The sequence below is a fragment of the Ovis canadensis genome, chromosome 2, assembly GCF_042477335.2.
Source record: "Ovis canadensis isolate MfBH-ARS-UI-01 breed Bighorn chromosome 2, ARS-UI_OviCan_v2, whole genome shotgun sequence".
Taxonomy (NCBI): Eukaryota; Metazoa; Chordata; class Mammalia; order Artiodactyla; family Bovidae; genus Ovis; species Ovis canadensis.
In genome coordinates, this window is record NC_091246.1 from 149,029,946 (window position 1) to 149,048,602 (window position 18,657).

Consider the following 18,657-nt stretch of genomic DNA (forward strand, 5'->3'; position numbering starts at 1 on the left):
TGTTTAGTGCTGGATATACAAAAGGCTAGATTGAATCTCAAACTCAATTGGCACAATGTTAGAGTAAATGTAAAGGTAGTATTCATGTAGAAAACATATACATGGCCAGTATTTTTTGAAAATTTTATTTGAATTTTATTGGCCTGTATCATTGATTTATAATGTTAGTTTCAAGTATACAGTGAAGTGATTCAGTTATACATATATTCATTCTTTTTCAGATTCTTTTCTCACATAGGTTATCACAGAATGTTGAGTAGAGTTCCTGTGCTATACAGTGCTTGTTGAAAGTCGCTCAGTCGTGTCCGACTCTTTGCAACCCCATGGACGATACAGTCTATGGAACTCTCCAGGCCAGAATACTGGAGTGGGCAGCCTTTCCCTTCTCCAGGGGATCTTCCCAACCCAGGGATCGAACCCAGGTCTCCCACATTGCAGGTGGATCCTTTATCAGCTGAGCTACCAGGGAAACCTTATCTTGTATACAGTAGTGTTCATATGTTAATCCCAAGCTCCTGATTTATCCCCCCACTGCATTTCCCCTTTGGTAACCATAAGTTTGTTTTTGATATGTATAAATCTGTTCCTATTTTGTAAATAAGTTCATTTGTGTCATTTTTTGAAAATTAGATTCCACATATGAATGATGTCGTGATTTTAGTTATTCTGAGTTCACTTAGTATGATAACCTCTAGGTCCATCCATGTTGCTGCAAGTGGCATTATTTCAGCTTTTTTGTGCGTAATATCCCATTTTAATATGCACCACATCTTCTTTATTCCTCTGTCGATGGACATTCAGGTTGCTTCCGTGTCTTGGCTGTGGTGAATAGTGCTGCTATGAACGTAGGGATGAGTGTATCTTTTCCAGTTATGTGTTCTCCAGATACATGCTCAGGAATGGAATCAATGGATCATATGATAGTTCTATTTTTAGTTGTTTTTTTTTTTTTTTAAAAAAAAACCTCCATACTGTTCTCCATAGCGGCGGTACCAATTTACATTCCCACCAAGAGTGTAGGAGGGTTCCCTTTCTCTACACCCTCTACAGCATTTGATGTAGACTTTTTTTAGGGGGAAGGATAATTTTTTTCACAGAATTTTGTTGTTTTCTGTTGAACCTCAGTGTGTGGCTCAGCTGGTAAAGAATCTGCCTGCAATGCGGGAGACCTAATATAGACTTTTTGATGATGGTCATTCTTGACCCAGTGTGAGGTGACACCTCACTGTAATTTTGATTTGCATTTCTCTGATAAGTGACATTGAGCATCTTTTCACCTGCTTTTTGGCCATCTGTATGTCTTCTTTGGAGAAATGTCTATTTAGATTTTCTCCCCATCTTTTGGTTGCATGAGCTGTTAATTTTGGAGATTAATTCCTTGTTGTCACATTGCTTGCAAATATTTTCTCTCATTCTATGGGTTATTATGGTTTCCTTTGCTGTGCAGAACTTTTCAGTTTAATTAAGTCTCATTTGTTAATTTTTTTTTCCATGACTCTAGGAGGTAGACCCAAAAAGATACTGGTGCAGTTTATTTCAAAGAGTGTTCTGTGTTTTCCTCAGAGCATTGTATAGTGTCCAGTCTTGCATTCAGGTCTTTGATCCTGAGTTTGAGTGTGTGGTGTTAGAGAATGTTCTAATTTCATTCTTTTACATGTTTCATGTAGTCTCACGTGCGTGTGTCTTCCTTCACACCTCTGTCTTGACTTGCCCGCCAGAAGGCAGCGGGGAATGGCGGCCGTCAGTTCCCCACAGGAGCCGTCTGCTAGTGCTGATAGTTTGCAGGCAGCATCTCTAGGATTTTCTACTCTCAGATCTTGGTAGATGATTGATATTTTTTAAAAAAAAAACCAGTCTAGTAAATGGCTAAATATTTAAGTGATGTAAAACACAAGACAACCATGTTCTAGAATTTGAAGTTTAAGATTGAACATTTTGAATTAATAGAGCTCTTTCAGACATAAGGCAAAAATAAACGTTTATAAGTCACAACCAAACAGGTACCTTGTTCAGTGATAACTAATGTGACTGAAATTGTCGTTGTAAAGCTGGAGCGTATCTGCTTTGAGCCTTTTATTGATATTTTACAAATGAGGAAACAGGTTTAGAGAGGTACAGGGCCATGGCCCCATCACGGAGATGCTTGGACTAGAATCTTAGCTGCTAATTTTGGACCTGTTCTTTTCACAATGCTTTGTCTCTCTCTACTTTTCAAGTGAGTTACAGCCTGTTTTTCCATAATTTTCCCAGTATAAGAGAAACTAGAGATGAGCAAACCTATAGCTTTACCTGCCTGTCATGGTTGGCATTTTTATTGTACTAACTTTGGTCAAGTGACATCTGCGCCCTAGACACTTTCCTAACTTTCTGCTCTAGACTGTTTCTGATTAACCTTGCCCTCCTCTGTAGATAATGCTGGAGCTGGCCCGATTATACCTGCTACAAGATGACCCTGACGCCTGCCTGCGGCACTGCGCTCTGCTTCTCCAGAACGACCAGGACAATGAGGCCGCCACCATGGTTAGTCCAGGACACTTCAGTGCCAGTAGGGCGGTCGTGTCTTGTATTTATTCCATGTGGCAGTTTCAAATTTTACCTGATAAAACTAATAGTAGATGTGAGGCCTGGCTCTTGTTGGCTTTTGAGAAAAATAATATTTTTAGGATTATTAGTACATTTTTAGTTTTTCTGTATGACTAAAAGGATGCCTGGTCAGGAATGGTTCATGTGGTCAAGTTATAATTTCCTAAAGACTATTTACTTAAACATGCTGGAGTTTTTAACAGTTTCAGTCAGACTTTCTGAATTACAGAGAAAATTCTTCATATAACATTTTAAGACACTTGTGCTTTAAATAGTTTTGCTTGTCTTTCTCAATTTTATGAGGGTTGAGGTTTTTGTTAGCTTTTCAAACAGCTTCATAGATGACAGTTTGTGAGGTTCATTTAATAATTTGACAAATGAGTCACTATAACTGAAAAATGCAAGAACGCTCCCTTTTAAAACACATAAGAAAATCTCAGTAAGTCTTGCTAATTTTAAATTCCTTTGAGATATTATTTGGAGTTTTTAAAAGATTTTCTTGTTATTTTTACAAAGTCTAGTGAGGTGTCTTCTCTATGATAACACATAGAGTGCAGTTTCCTTCAAATTTCTGTTTTAAAAATAACTGCTTAAAACATATTTTCTGCTAAAAATAGTTTTTGTGAACACAGAGATCTGTTTCACATCCTTGACGGATCTCAGTGCTAATCTGCTTAAGGTGTACTTGAATTTTAAATGGCTCCGTTTTATAAAGCTTTGCCCTCATGTTTCTCCTGTGTGTTTTCATAGCAGTCAACCTTGATAGGAATGATATGCTTTGTAAAATCACATGGCTGTATTTTTAGAACCAACTTTTACCTTTATAGATGATGGCAGATCTCATGTTCAGAAAACAGGACTATGAACAAGCCGTGTTTCATTTACAACAGCTTTTAGAACGAAAACCAGGTAAATGTCTGCTGATTTTATCTTCAAATGCAGTTAATGCCTTTTCTCTTTTTGGCTGTTACACTTCTTGGAAAAACCACAACTAGTGGTCAAATCCAACCCTGCTTATTCCACACCTGCCCTTGAGCAGCTCAGATGATTATAAGGAAAATGACTGGTCATTAAAGTCACTGGTCTCATTTTAAGACCATCAACAGCAAATGTGCCCTCAGATGCTACCAGGCAATCCTACTGTATCTCTCTGATGAATTTGCTCACTCCATCTCTGTTTTACACTTCTTCCTCTTGCTTCAAACCTCTGATAACCTTTCCCCTTTCCTCATCCTCAGCTAGGAGCCTTCCCTCCTGGCTCACTGAGAGGACATGAATACCTGGAAGAGAAAGTCTCCCTCTTCCTGTCCCCAAGGCAGCCTGCCCCAGCCCTTTCCCCCTTCAGTCCTGCCACACCCCGCCCCCCCCCGCCGCCCCCCGCAGCACGGCTCCCTGTGGGCACTGCCCTTGCTTCCTGAAGAGCTTGCCTTCTGGCGTCTGTGCACCATTTTCTTTGCAGTTGGCACGTAAATAGGCTGTGACATCTCCCCACCTTGAAGGCATCAATAAACACATAAATACCAGCTCCCACCTCTCCATTTACTCTCCCCGTCCACTTCCTGCTCCATTTTTCTGTTTTCCTCTCAGGCATTTCTGTCTGTGCTGTCTTCAGTGTCTCCTGCACTCCAGAGAGGCTGTGTCAGCTGGGCGGCCAGTGACCTCCATGTTTCCAGATCCAGGTCGAGTTCTCGTTCTCTGCTTCCCCAGGTCTGACAGTGTATTTAGCACAGTTTATCCCTGCTCCTTCATCAAAGACTTTCTTCACTTCTGGGATGCTGGGCTTACCTGGTTTTTCTTCTCCCAGCTGACCATTCTATCTCACTCTCCTTTGTTAGATCCATCTTCTCTTTATGACTTTTAATTTTCAGAATGTTTTAGACATCTCATCTCAAACTTTTCCTTCATCTTTAATGCCTTCACCACACTCCTGTGACTTCATCCGGACCTGGTGTCCTTCATGTCCAGTGTGCAGTCTTGACTCATCTACACCACTGCCTGTTTGCACTCCCACTCAGGTCCCTGGGAGGCTCTTCAGCTTAACCTGTCCAAAGTAGAACACCAGGTCTTTTCCTTCCCTCCAGACCTGCTCCTTCTCTTTCTCTTTCAGTAAAGGGCATTATCCATTATGCATTTGCTCTGGTCCCCAGCCTTCTAGTTACCTTTGTCTCATCTTTTCCACATACTCCACATCCAGTGTGTGAGCGAGTCCCTGTTAGCTCTACTTTCAGAATAATCTAGAATCCCATCACATTACCACCTCTGCTGCTGCCACCCTGGCTCAGCATCTCTCAGATAGTTTACTGCAGCATTCTTGTAATTCATTTCTGTTTCTACTCCTTGGCTCCAAATAGTTTAGACATGCTTTCAGTTCAAAGTAACAGAGGTACCCCCATCCCCCCACTAGACTCCTAGTGACCTAAATAATTATGGCTTTTATTTTACTCTTATGTATCAATAAAAGAAAAGGAGATGTTCCAGCAATGATTCAGACATTCCCTAGTATCATCAGGAAGTCTGAGTCCTTTCTCTTCTGCTACTGCTAAGTCTCTTCAGTCGTGTCCGACTCTGTGCGACCCCATAGACGGCAGCCCACCAGGCTCCCCAGTCCCTGGGATTCTCCAGGCAAGAAAACTAGAGTGGGTTGCCATTTCCTTCTCCAGTGCATAAAAGTGAAAGTGAAGTTGCTCAGTCGTGTCCCAACTCTCTGTGATCCTGTGGACTGCAGCCTACCAGGCTCCTATCATTCCTCAAACTCTCATTCTAACTTTTTCATCCAAGATGACCACCACACCTCCAGGCATTGATGTTTCTGGATGGGGAACGTGGAGATGAGCCAAAGGGCTTACCTCCCCAGTGAATCATCTTTTTTAAAAAAAGAAAAAACATTTTCTAGAAGCACCTCTGTGACTGCAAAAGAGTGGGAAATGTCATCTTGTAGCTGAACACAGTGTCACATAGAATAAAATCAGAACTCTGATAGTGAGGAAGAAAAGGATAGTAGATACGTGGTAAGCCACAGCTCCAGCAGGTTAAGACCCTGAGACTCTTTGCTTGCTGTTCCCTCTTCACAGAATATGTTCTGCCTCCTCCCACTCAGGACTTTGCTCCCGTGCTGCCTCTTCCTGAGCATACCCTTCCCCAGCCATCCTACACCACTGACACCTCGTCGTTCTCCATCCTCTTACCCTGTTCCTGGTTTTTTGTGTTGCATTTGTAGAACAAAACCAAAACTGTGATCTGTTATTTACAAGCATCAGGTGGCCAGGAACTGTGCCTTCGTTGCTATGAAGATTTAGAACAGTATCTGGCTGAGTATAAACTTTGAATGAAATGAAATGAATGAATAAATGAAAGAAGAGGGGAAGGGGAGAAGGAATGGGGGGAGATGGGGAAAGGGAGAAGGAAAAGGAAGGTGGGATCCGGGAATGTATAAAAGAACTTGCTAAAAGAATGTGTGAACTCAGAGAAATCCTTGAGCTGTCATTCAGTTCTTCCAACCCCTTGTCTCAGGATGCCACCATGGAGGGTTAGAACTCGTGACTATAGAAGTGGCTGTGCCTCAGGCAGGGCAACCCAGAGGACCAGATAAACTCTGCATGTTGTACTTACTAATGCTTTTAGTTACTAAAAGTTTGGATTTATAGAACAATACTTGCTGCTTACAAATAAAACATTCCTGTTAGGGCCAAGATTGAAAGGGAAAAAATCTTGTTTTTATGGTGATGTCAGCATTTTAATTTCTTTTTATTTTTATCATCTTTGAAAGTTTTCTCCCACCTTTGGACTTCCTCAGGCCATGTCGTTTCTCCCACTGTCTGCTCCAGCTTCTATATAGGTGGTATTTCAAAGAGTGTTCTTAATCACTCTAACTTCGTACCTCTTCTGCCCACTCTTAAGTCCTCCATATGGGCCACCCTTTCACCTCATTTGCCCAAACCTTACTCTCTTCAGGCCTAAGTTGTTCTCTTTTTTTTTTTTCCTGCCATGGCTTTTGTCTTGGATTCTAGACTCTCTTTTGTTTTTCCTTATCTGAACTACTGTTTAAGGTAATACGCATAATACTTTCATCCTGTCCCAAACTTTTCCCATATTACAACATTTCCCTCTGAGCCAGTTATCCAACCCGATTTAAAAAAAAAACAAACAAACAAAAAAAAAACCAACAGATCTCTTCCCTTGTGAATATTTTTGTAAGTCTTTGCTGGCGACATTGCCACTATGTAAGATCTGAAGAAGCCCTCATCTGTCACAGGAATTTGGTATCACCCAGGTTACTTGGCACCAGCACTTTTTTCAAATAGATAATAGTGGTGCTCTGGACTGTCTACTTAAAAACAAACAAAAAGTGGGTTATTATAAATTCAGTCGAAGGACCTGTTACTCCAGAGATAACTAAACAATATACAGCCACCAGCATCGGATATATTTCCAGGTACATAGATGCTGCAAAGTAAATGTCTACTGGTTAAATGGATCAATGAATGACTGTGAAATACCAAGTTGTTTAAAAATACAAAATTTTAAGTAAACTTTTATTGTCTATGTGATATTTTATGCTTTTAGTCTTTTCATTCTGTGCTTTATTCCTAATAGGACTTTATAAACTTATATACTGGTCAGTTTTTTCAGAATTATTCTAAAACCTGCACAATACTTCATGTGTGTTATAGATTATTCTTAGCAGAACATCTTATTCTTTAACGTTGTGTTTGAGCTTCCTTCAGAAATGTACTAATTTGACTTAACCTAGCTAGTAGAAAATTCTCCTTACAGATCTAATTATTGCACTCTTAACAGATTACAAACCTTTTCTCTCTCAAAATCTCCAGATTATCCTGAGTTTTCCCCTGGCCTCACATTAATCGGTTAGCAAGTCCCATTAGTTCTCTCTATTTAACAGTGAACTATCACATCCTATCTTCTCCTAGCCCCCTGCTCTAATTAAGGACTTTATTAACCTGGCACTAGTGGTTAAGAATCCACTTGCCAAGCAGGAGACAAGTTCAATCCCTGGATTAGGAAGATCCTTGGAGTAGGAAATGGCAACCCACTCCAGTATTCTTGCCTGGGAAATCCCATGGACAGAGGCACCTGGCAGGCTACAGTCCATGGGGTCTGAAAGAGTTGGACACGACTGAGCGACTTCGCACGTACCTCTCACATGGGCTAATGCAGTTTCCCAGCTAATCTTCCAGTCTCTAGGCTCCTGTTCTTCCAGGCTATTTCATATTCATTCTAAAACTATTCCTCTGCTTTAAAAAAAGTCTAAAAGTCTAAACTAGAGCATTATTTTGATAATGATATATGCCAGGGTTACCCTTCCGTCTGTATTTCGTATCCCACTTCCTCTAATTCAGTATACAGCACTCTCCATTCTATTATAAGTCATGTCTTTGCACATGCTGTCTGCACTTTGAATAACAAGATCTCCCTCATGTCCTTCAGGCTGCTGGAAGGTCTGTCCAATGTGAAACCTCTTCTTCCCCCCCAAAGAAATGTTAAGAAATGCACTGAAATTCCATAGCACTTCATTCCTCATTACATCAGACTGTGTTTTTGTTTTTGTTTTTTTTTAGTAAGTCCTCACTAGTCATAAATAATCATGAACTAACTTTTCAGAATATAATACAGTTCATCTTTTGACAGATTTCTTAAGTGTACAGATTTGTCCTCTGTCAAATTTCATGGTTAACCGAAAGACAAGTTAATGCAGTCTAACCTATCAGTGGTAATTATAACTTCAACTAATAATAACTGCATTTCAGTAATATTTTAAGGTGATAATTATTCAAGAAACTGGCCTAAAGTTGACTTTAGATTATATCAGCAATATCATACGTCACACACATTAGCAAAGTCATGCAAAAAATTGGGGGCCAAAAATTTCAACCTAAATTTACTTCTTGTCTAATCCAATATAGCTTTTAGATTCTATGGCTTTTTTATAGGGTAGTCCTAGTTTTTATTACAATATTTGGCATTTTATATATTACTATTGATGTTTGTAGTTTTAAGCTCTTTAATGCTTTTATTTTACTTGATTTCCATGGCACTCTCAAGGTCAATATTATAATCTTATTTTAAGAAAGTGAGTGATCCCAGACTCAGAGAATTTGAGTAATTTGCTTGAATTTGCATAGTCAAAGAAAGATAGAAAGTGAAGTGGCTCAGTCGTGTCCAACTCTTTGTGACCCCATAGACTATAGCCTACCAGGCTCCTCCATCCATAGTATTTTCCAAGCAAGAGTACTGGAGTGGGTTATCATTTCCTTCTCCAGCGGATTTTCCTGACCCAGAAATCAAACCCGGGTCTCCTGCATTATAGGCAGATGCTTTACCGTCTAAGCCACCAGGGAAGCTGAGTTTCATAGTCTATGGATACTACAAATATCCAAATCTTCTTTCTGAAACTGTATTCTTATTATATCCTCTTTTTAATGATGCCAAAGGCAGAGGCAATAAAATTTTGAAACCAAACATTATGGTTTAAGAGAGGCAAGTGTGGGGGGGTGGCAGGTGTGGTCAGAATGGCAGAGTATTAGGACATGAAGTTTAGCTCCTCCCACAAATACATCAAAAATATATCTACATGTGGAATGACTGTGATAGAATATCTACTAAATGCTGGCAGAAGATCTCAGACCTCTGAAAGGAAAGAAAATCTCCACATAACCTGGTAGAACAAAATAGAAAAGAAAAGCAAAAAAGTGAGAAAGGAATTAGGGATGGAGCCTGTCCTCCTGGGAGGGAACTGTGAAAGAGGAAAGGGTCCTGCACCCTGGGAAGTCCCCTCATGGGGAGACCAGCTGGAACAGAGGGGGAGCTTTGGAGCCTTGGCGCATGCAGCAACTGTTTTTGCCCCAGCTAGAGCAGAAAGAGACATGCACAGTCAGTGCCACCACTCTGCACTCACCACTCTGAAACACATGTCTGCCAGTGTGGGTGGGGGCTTGGTAGAGAAGCTCAGGATTCAGAGATCAGATCCAGGGAGTAAAGTGGGGTGGGCTATGAAGAAACCTCAAGATGCTAGAATCTGCAGCTGCACCTGAGGATGTAGGCAGAGAAGCCTGGTCTGCTTTAGAGACTGGGCATCACTATGTGGGTAGTGTGCAAGGGGAGGGATGGAACTCGCCATTACAGCCTTTTCTCCTTCGTGAGCTCTCAGATGTCAAGATGCAGCCTGCATGAGCTCCAGGAGCAGTTGTAAGCCACCACTGCCCCTAGGGCTTCAGAGGTGGTTGTGAGCTACCACCACTGCCCTCCTCTGTGCTTCAGGATAGGTCTCCTGCCAATGACTTCATCCTTCTGAATTCCCTGTGCATTCATGAGCTGCCTCTGTTCCCATTGCATGTTCTAGGGTCGTGTATGAACCACCACCACTGCTGAGAACCCCCATGACTGGGCACCAGCAGCTGCATCTGGATACCCTTTTCAAGGGGATAATGACTAGCCCACACTAAGGAAAGAGGCAACAAGCATCCATACAATAAACAGCCCTCACACCAAAAATATTAATCCCACATGAGCTACATAGGGATGCTCCCACATATAAATAGGCCTCCAAGACCACAGTACATAACTGTTTCTCCTAAACTCAGAGTAAGAGAAATAGAAGTAAAATGAAGCAGAGGAACCACTCCCAGTTAAAAGACTAGAAGAACTCCCCTGAAAGAACAGGCAATGAAACAGACCTCTTCAGTGAATAGACACCAATCTCAAAAAGAAGATAATGAAAATACTGAAGGAGTTAAGAAAGGCTGTCAACAGAAATGCAGAGTACTTAGAAAGAAACTAGAAAATGTAAAAAAAAGGAAAGAAAACCAAGGAAAATTAGAAAACTCATTTACCAAGAGAAAAACTGAGCTAAAGACAATGAATAATGGAATAAATAATGCAGAGTGAATAAGTAACCTGGAAGATAGAATAATGAAAAACACCCAATCAGGACAGAATGGGAAAAAAAAAAAAATGAAAGCAATATATGAGACCTTTGGATAATTTACCATGCCAATCTATGCATAATAGGGATTCCAGAGGGGAAGAAAGAAAAAAAGAACTCAACACCACATATAAAGAAATTATGGCTAAAAACTTCCCAAAACCTAAAGAAAGAAACAGACACCCAGGTCCTACAAGAAGCACAGAGGTAGGTAATCATTCACACACTAATATGATATCAAAACCAGCAGTTGTGAGGAGAGTACAAATGCAGGATATTGAAAATGCACTTGAAATTAAAAGATCACCAACTTAAAAGCAATCTTGTTTATATACAGACTGCTATATCAGAGTCTCATGGTAACTGCAAATTGAAAATCTCTAATAGACACAGAAAAAGAAATCCAAACACTGAAGTTAGTTATCAGATCACAAGAGAAAAAAGGGGAGGGAAGGAAAAACACCTACAAAAACAAACTCAAAGCAATTAACAAAATGGCACCAAGAACATACATATTGATAATTATCTTAAACATGAATGTATTAAATGCTCCAACCAGAATGTATAGACTGAATGAAAAATAAAATGTATTAAAGACCTAAATGTAAGACCACCTGATACTATAAAACTCTTAGAGAAAAACATAAATTTTTGACATAAATTGCAACAGTATCTTTTTGGATCCATCTCCCAGAGTCATGGAAATAAAAACAAATAAAAATGGGTAAACTCTACCTAAACTCTAAAGCTTTTTGCACAGCAAAGGAAACCAAAAAGATAACAGAAAGGATAACAAAAAGATAACCCACAAAATGGGAGAAAATATTTGCAAATGATGAGACTGATGAGATTAATCTCCAAAGTCTATAAAGACCTCATGTAGTACAATACCAAAAAAATAAACCGCCCAATCAAAAAATAGGCAGAAGACCTAGATTGACATTTCTACAAAGAAGACACACAGATGACCAACAGACAGGAAAAGATGCTCAATACTGCTAATTATCATAGAAATGCAAATTAAAATTACAGTAAGATATCACCTGACACCACTCAGAATGGCCATCATCAAAAAGTCTAAAAACAGTAAACACTGGAGAGAATGTGGAGGAAAGGAAACCCTACTACCCTGCTGATGGCAGCGTGCATTGGTACAGCCACTATGGAGAACAGTATGGAGAGTTCTTAAAAGCTAAAAGTAGAGCTACCATATATACGAGCCAGTAATCCCACTCCTGGGCATATATCCAGACAAAGTCCTGGTTTGAAAGGATACACTGTAACACTGTCTACAATAGGGAAAACATGGAAACAACGGAGATCTTCACTGATAGATGAATGGATAAAGAAGATGTAGTACATATGTACAGTGGAATATGACTCAGCCATTAAAAAGAGTGAAATGATGCCATTTGCAGTAACATGGATGGACCTGGAGACTATCCTACTAAGTGAAGTAAGTCAGACAAAGACAAATATCATATATCACGTGCTGAATCTAAATATACAAATGAACTTATTTACGAAGCAGGAACAGACTCACAGAAATCAAACTTATGGTTACCAAAGGGGAAAGGTCAAGGAGAAAGGATAAGTTGGGAGTTTAGGATTGATATATACACACTACTGTACTTAAAATATAGAAGGAAACGGCAACCCACTCCAGTACTCTTGCCTAGAAAATCCCATGGACGGAGGAACCTGGTGTCCATGGGGTCGCAAAGAGTTGGACATGACTGAGCGACTTCACTTTCACTATACTTAAAATAGATAACTGAGAAGGACTGACAGTGTAGTACAGGGAGCTCTGCTCAATATTGTCTAATAGCCTAACCAGGAAAAGAATGTGAAAAGGAATGAATACGTGCATATGTATAACTGAGTCACTTCACTGTATACCTGACTATACTCCAGTATAAAATAAACATTTTTTAAAAAAGAATAGCTTTATTTTCATCTACAAAAAAGAATTTCTTAGACAAGCAGAAACTAAAACAGCATTACTAAATCCTAGAGGAAATATCAAGAGTTCTTCTCTGAATAGGAAAGAAGAAAGAATATATAGGAAAGAGAAAATCACAGTTAGAAAGCAAATTATCCTAGTAAGCCAGGACATGGCTTAAAAAAACATTTTAAAAAAATTTTCAGTGAAACTAAAGATAACCACAATGAACAGTAAAAAATGTAAAAGAGGACATCAAAATTATAAAATGTGTATGAGGAGAGTAAGAAAAAGTAGATTTTTTTTTTCATATCTTCAAATGTGTTTGAGCCTATATGAGTACCAGTCTAAGGCAAGTAGGTATAGGATGTGATTAACATACTTGAAAAACAGGATAACCACAAATCAAAAACATAACAGAAGATTCACAGAAACCAAGAAGAAGAGAACATAAGTATAATACAAGAGAAAATCATCAAACCACAAAAGAAAACAAACAGAAAAAGGGATAAAGCAGAAATATAAAATCAATGGGAAAGTAACGTTAAAATGGCAGCAGTGAGTTATCTGTCAATAATTGCCTTAAATGTCAATGGACTAAGTGCTCCAATCGAAAGAGAGAGAGTAGCAAAGTGGATTAAGGAAGAAGAAAAACCCAAGAGTCTACAATATGCTGCCTACAAGAGACCCACTTTAGGTCAAAGGACACACAAAGATTGAAAGTGAAGGGATGGAAAACATTTTTCCTGGAAATGAGAAGAAATCAGGGGTAGTATTGCTCATGTCAGACAAAATAAACTTTAAAAGGAGAAATTCACTGATTCAGTTATACACATATTTACTCTTTCTTCAAATTCTTTTCCCATTTAGGTTATTAGGGGATATTGAGCAGAGTTCCTAAAGAAAGTTAGAGGAGGACACTATATAATGACAAAAGAATCAATACAAGATTTTACACTTGTCTACATATATGCATAGGGGATTGGAATGCAAAGTAGAAATCAAGAGAGAACTGAACAACTGGCAAGTTGGGCCTTGGAATATGAAATGAAGCAGGACAAAGGCTAACAGTTTTGTCAAGAGAACACACTGGTCATAGCAAATGCTGTTTTCCAACAAACCAAAAGATGCTTCTACACGTGGACATCACCACATGGTCAGTACTGAAATCAGATTGATTATATTCTTTGTAGCCAAAGATGGAGAAGTTCTATACAGTCAGCAAAAATAAGACCTGGAGTTGACTGTGGCTCAGATCATCAGCTCCTCATTGTGAAATTTAGGTTCAAATTGAGGACAGTAGGGAAAACCATCAGACCATGCAGGTATGACCTAAATCAAATTCTTTATGATTACACAGTGAAAGTTACAAATAGATTCAAGGGAGTAGATCTGGTAGACAGAATACCTGAAGAGCTGTGGACAGAGGTTCATAACACTGAGAAGGAGGCAGTGACCATAACCATCCCAAAGGAAAAGAAATGCAACAGGGCAAAATAGTTGTCTAAGGAGGCTTTTCAAATCGCTGAGGAGAGAAGAGAAGCAAAAGGCAAGGAAGAAAGAGAAAGATACATCCAACTGAATTCAGAGTTCCGGAGAATAGCAGGGAGAGATAAGGCCTTCTTAAGTAAACATTGCAAAGAAATAGTGGAAAACAATAGAACAGGAAAGACTAGAGATCTCTTCAAGAAAATTGGAAATATCATGGGAATATTTCATGCAACGATAATAATGACAAAGGACAGAAGCAGTAAGGACCTGACAGAAATAGAAGCGATTAAGAAGAGGTGGCAAGAATGCACAGAACTATACAAGGGAGGTCTTAATGAACCAAATAACCATAATGGTGTGGTCACTCACACCTAGAGCCAGACATCAAAGAGTGTGAAGCCAAGTGGGCCTTAGGAAGCATTACTATGACCAAAGCTAGTGGAGGTGATGGAATTCCAGCTAAGCTATTTCAAATCCCCAAAGATGATGCTGTTAAAGTGCTGCACTCAATAGGTCAGCAAATTTGGAAAATTCAGCAGTGGTCACAGGACTGGAAAATGTCAGTTTTCATTCCACTCCCAAAGAAGGGTAATGCCAAAGAATGTTCAAACTACCGTGCAATTGCTCTAAATTCACATGCTAGCAAGATTTTGCTCAAACTCCTTCAAGCTAGGCTTTAGCAGTATGTGAACCGAGAATTTCCAGATGTACAAGTTGGATTTAGAAAAGGCAGAGGAACCAGAGATCAGAGCGCCAACATTCACTGGATCATAGAGAAAGCAAGATTTCCAGAAAAACATCTGACTCCATTGACTATGCTAAAGCCTTTGACTGTGTGAATCACAACAAACTGTGGAAAATTCTTAAAGAGAGGGGAATACCTCATGACCTTACCTGCCTCCTGAGAAACCTGTATGTGGATTAAAAAGCAACAGAACTGGACATGTAACAGTGAACTGGTTCAAAATTGGTGGAAAGGAGTATGTCAAGGCTGTACATTGTCACTCTACTTATTTAACTTCTATGCACACTACGTATGTGAAATGGTGGGCTAGATGAATCACAAGTTGGAGTCAAGAATGCTGGGAGAATATCAACAACCTCAAATATGCACATGGTGACACCCTAATGGCAGAAAGTGAGGCGGAACTAAGGAGCTTCTTGATGAGGGTGAAAGAGGAGAGTGAAAAAAAAAAAAAAACATGGCTTAAAACTCAGCATTCAAAAAACGAAGATCATGGCATCCAGTCCCATCACTTCATGACAAATAGAAGCAGAAAAGGTGGAAGCAGCGACAGATTTTCTTTTCTTGGACTCCAAAATCACTCAGACAGGGACTGCAGCCATGAAATTAAAAGACACTTCCGCCTTGGAACAAAAGCCATGACAAGCCCAGACAGTGTATTAAAAGGAAAAGACATCATTTGTTGACAAAGGCCGTATAGTCAAAGCTATTGTTTTGCCAGTAGTCATGTACGAATGTGAGGGGTGGACCAAAAAGAAGGCTGAGCGCCAAAGAATTGATCCTTTTTAACTGTGGTGCTGGAGAAGACTCTTGAGAGTCCTTTGGACAGCAAGGAGATCAAACCAGTCAATCCGAAAGGAAGTCAACCCTGAATATTCATTGGAAGGACAGATCCTGAAGCTCCAATCCTTTGACCACTTGATGTGAAGAGCCCACTCATTGGAAAAGACCCTGATGCTGGGAAAGATTGAAGGCAAAAGGAGAAGGGGGTGGCAGAGGATGAGATGGTTAAATAGCATCACCAACTCAATGGACATGAGTTTGAGCAAACTGGGAGATCGTGGAGGACAGAAGAGCCTGGCATGCCGCAGTCCATGGGGTAGCAGAGAGTCACACACAACTTAGTGACTGAACAGCAGCAGCAGCAACATATATGCACTTAATATAGGAGCACCCAAATGTCTAAGACAATACTAACAGACATAAAAGGGAGAAATAGACAGGAATACAACAGGAGACTTTTACACCTCACTTAAATCAATGGACAGATCTTCTAGACAGGAAATGAATAAGGCAACAGAGATCCCAAGTGATATAATAGTACAGTTAAGACTTAATTGATATGTTCAGGTCATTAAATCCCCCATTCCCCCCAAAAAAAAACACCAGAGTACACATTCTTTACATGCACCTGGAACGTTCTCTAGGATTGACCACATCAGTTCAGTTCAGTCGCTCAGTCATGTCCAACTCTGCGAACCCATGAATCGCAGCACGCCAGGCCTCCCTGTCCATCACTAACTCCCAGAGTTCACTCAGACTCACGTCCATTGAGTCAGTGATGCCATCCAGCCATCTCATCCTCATTCATCCCCCTCTCCTCCTGCCCCCAATCCCTCCCAGCATCAAAGTCTTTTCCAATGAGTCAACTCTTCGCATGAGGTGGTCAAAGTACTGGAGTTTCAGCTTCAGCATCAGTCCTTCCAATGAACACCCAGGACTGATCTCCTTTAGGATGGACTGGTTGGATCTCCTTGCAGTCCAAGGGACTCTCAAGAGTCTTCTCCAACACCACAGTTCAAAAGCATCAGTTCTTTGGCGCTCAGCTTTGGGAAGTTTATAGCAATGCAGGCCTTCCTCACAGTAACAAGAAAAATCTTGAACAACCTAATTTGCCACTTAACTAGAAAAAGAAGAACTAATAAAACCTAAAGTCAGCAGAAGGAAGGAAATAATAAAGATCAAATAGGAAATAAATAGAGATTTAAAGCAATAGAAAATATCAATAAAACCAAGAGCTAGTTCTTTAAAGAGGAAAGCTTCTGCACAGCAAAGGAAACCGTAAACAAATGAAAAGATTCAAAGAATGGGAGAAAATGTTTACAAACGATGCAGCCGACAAGGGCTTAGTTTGCAAACTATACAAACAGCTCATACAAGTCAACAGCTAAAAAAAAAAAAAAAAACCCACTTTAAAATGGGCAGAAGACCTAATTTGACATTTCTCCAAAGAAATATAAAGGGACAGTAGGCACATGAAAAGATACTCAACATAGCTAATTAAAGAACTGCAAATCAAGCTGCAATGAAATACCACCATACACTGGTCAGAATAGCTATTATTAAAAACCCTACAAGTAACAAATGCTGGAGAAGATATGGAGAAAAAGGGACCCTCCTACATTGTTGTTGGTGGGAATGTAAGTAGGTACAGCCACTATGGAAAACAGTAATGGAAGTTCCTGAGAAAACTAAAAATAGAAATACCATTTGATTCAGCAGTCCCACTCCTGTGTATCTATCCAGACACACTGTATAATCTAAACGTGCACCCTTCTGTTCACAGCAGCACTATTCACAATAGCCAAGACGTGGAAACAACCTAAACATCCATCAACAGAGGAATGGATAAAGAAGTAGTAGTACATATATGCAGTGGAATATTACTCAGCCATGAAAACAGAATGAAATCATGCCATTTGCAGCAACATGATTAGGGATTATTATAATAGGTGAAGTAAGTCAGAAAGAGAAAGACAAATAGCATACGATACCACTTACATGTGAAATCTAAAATATGACAAATGAACCTATCTACAAACCAGACTCATGGAGGTAGAGAAGGGCTGTGGTTGCCATGGGGAAGAGAGTTCAGGGGAGGATGTAGTGGGAGGTTGGGGTTAACAGATGTAAGCTATTACATTTGGAATGGATAAACAGCAAGGGTCTACTGTATAGCACAAAACTGTATATTCAGTATCCTGTGATTAACCATAATAGAAAAGAATATTAATAAAAGTGTATATTTGTATAACTGAATCACTTTCTGTACAGAAGAAATTAACATACCAATCAACTATGTGTCAGCAAAACTTTTTAAAAGACAAATGGTTATATTGTAACCTGGATTGTTTTGACATCATATAAAAGAGTAGATACAAAGCCCACAGAGGGCTGTTTTTTTCATGATTTTTTTGTATTTGTTAAAACATACATAACATAAAATTTGCCATTTTAGCCCTTCAGTGTGTGGTTCAGTGGCATTAAGTACTTTGACATTTTTGTGTAACCATCACCATGATCCATCTCGAGAACTTTTTCTTCATTTCAAACTGAAATTCTATACCCTAACTCCCCATTTCCTGCAGGCCCTGACAATCACCATCTGCTTTTTGCCTCTATGAATTTGATTCCTCTAGATACCTTTTATAAATGGAATCATACAGTACTTGTTCGTTTTTTTATTGGCTTATTTCACTTAATTCAGTGTTTTTAAGGGTTATCTATATTGTGTGTGGCACATCAGAATTTTCCTTCCTTTTTAAGTTGAAATAATATGCCTTTAATATATATACCATGTTTTATTTATCCATGCATCCACTGATGGATATTTGGGTTGTTTCCACCTCTTAGCTGCTGTGAACACTGGTGTACAAATATTTCATTAGGTCGCTGCTTTCAGTTCTTGGGGGTATATACCCAGAAATGGAAGCACTGGATTATATGGCATGTTCTCTTTCCTTAGAAAACAGAATCAGGATAAATTGCTTTTAAAAGTTTTTATTTGTATGTGTGCGCTTTAATTCTAGGAATTCCATAACTCCATTGGTATAATCCATGGAATTTTCTAGGCTAGAATACTGGAGTGAGTAGCCTTGCCCTTCTCCAGGGGATCTTCCCAACCCAGGGATCGAACCCAGGTCTCCCACATTGCGGGCAGATTCTTTACCAGCTGGG

The 18,657-nt window shown here is 39.6% G+C and overlaps 1 protein-coding gene across 1 annotated transcript in view; it reads left to right on the forward strand.

Annotated features, from left to right (window-relative positions):
• TTC21B (tetratricopeptide repeat domain 21B) overlaps positions 1-18,657 on the forward strand; it is a 94,780-nt gene that overhangs the window by 47,171 nt on the left and 28,952 nt on the right. The window contains exons 21-22 of the mRNA XM_069574303.1: positions 2,410-2,520; positions 3,411-3,492. Coding sequence (XP_069430404.1) covers positions 2,410-2,520; positions 3,411-3,492 — 193 coding nt within the window. The remainder of the gene's footprint in view (positions 1-2,409; positions 2,521-3,410; positions 3,493-18,657) is intronic.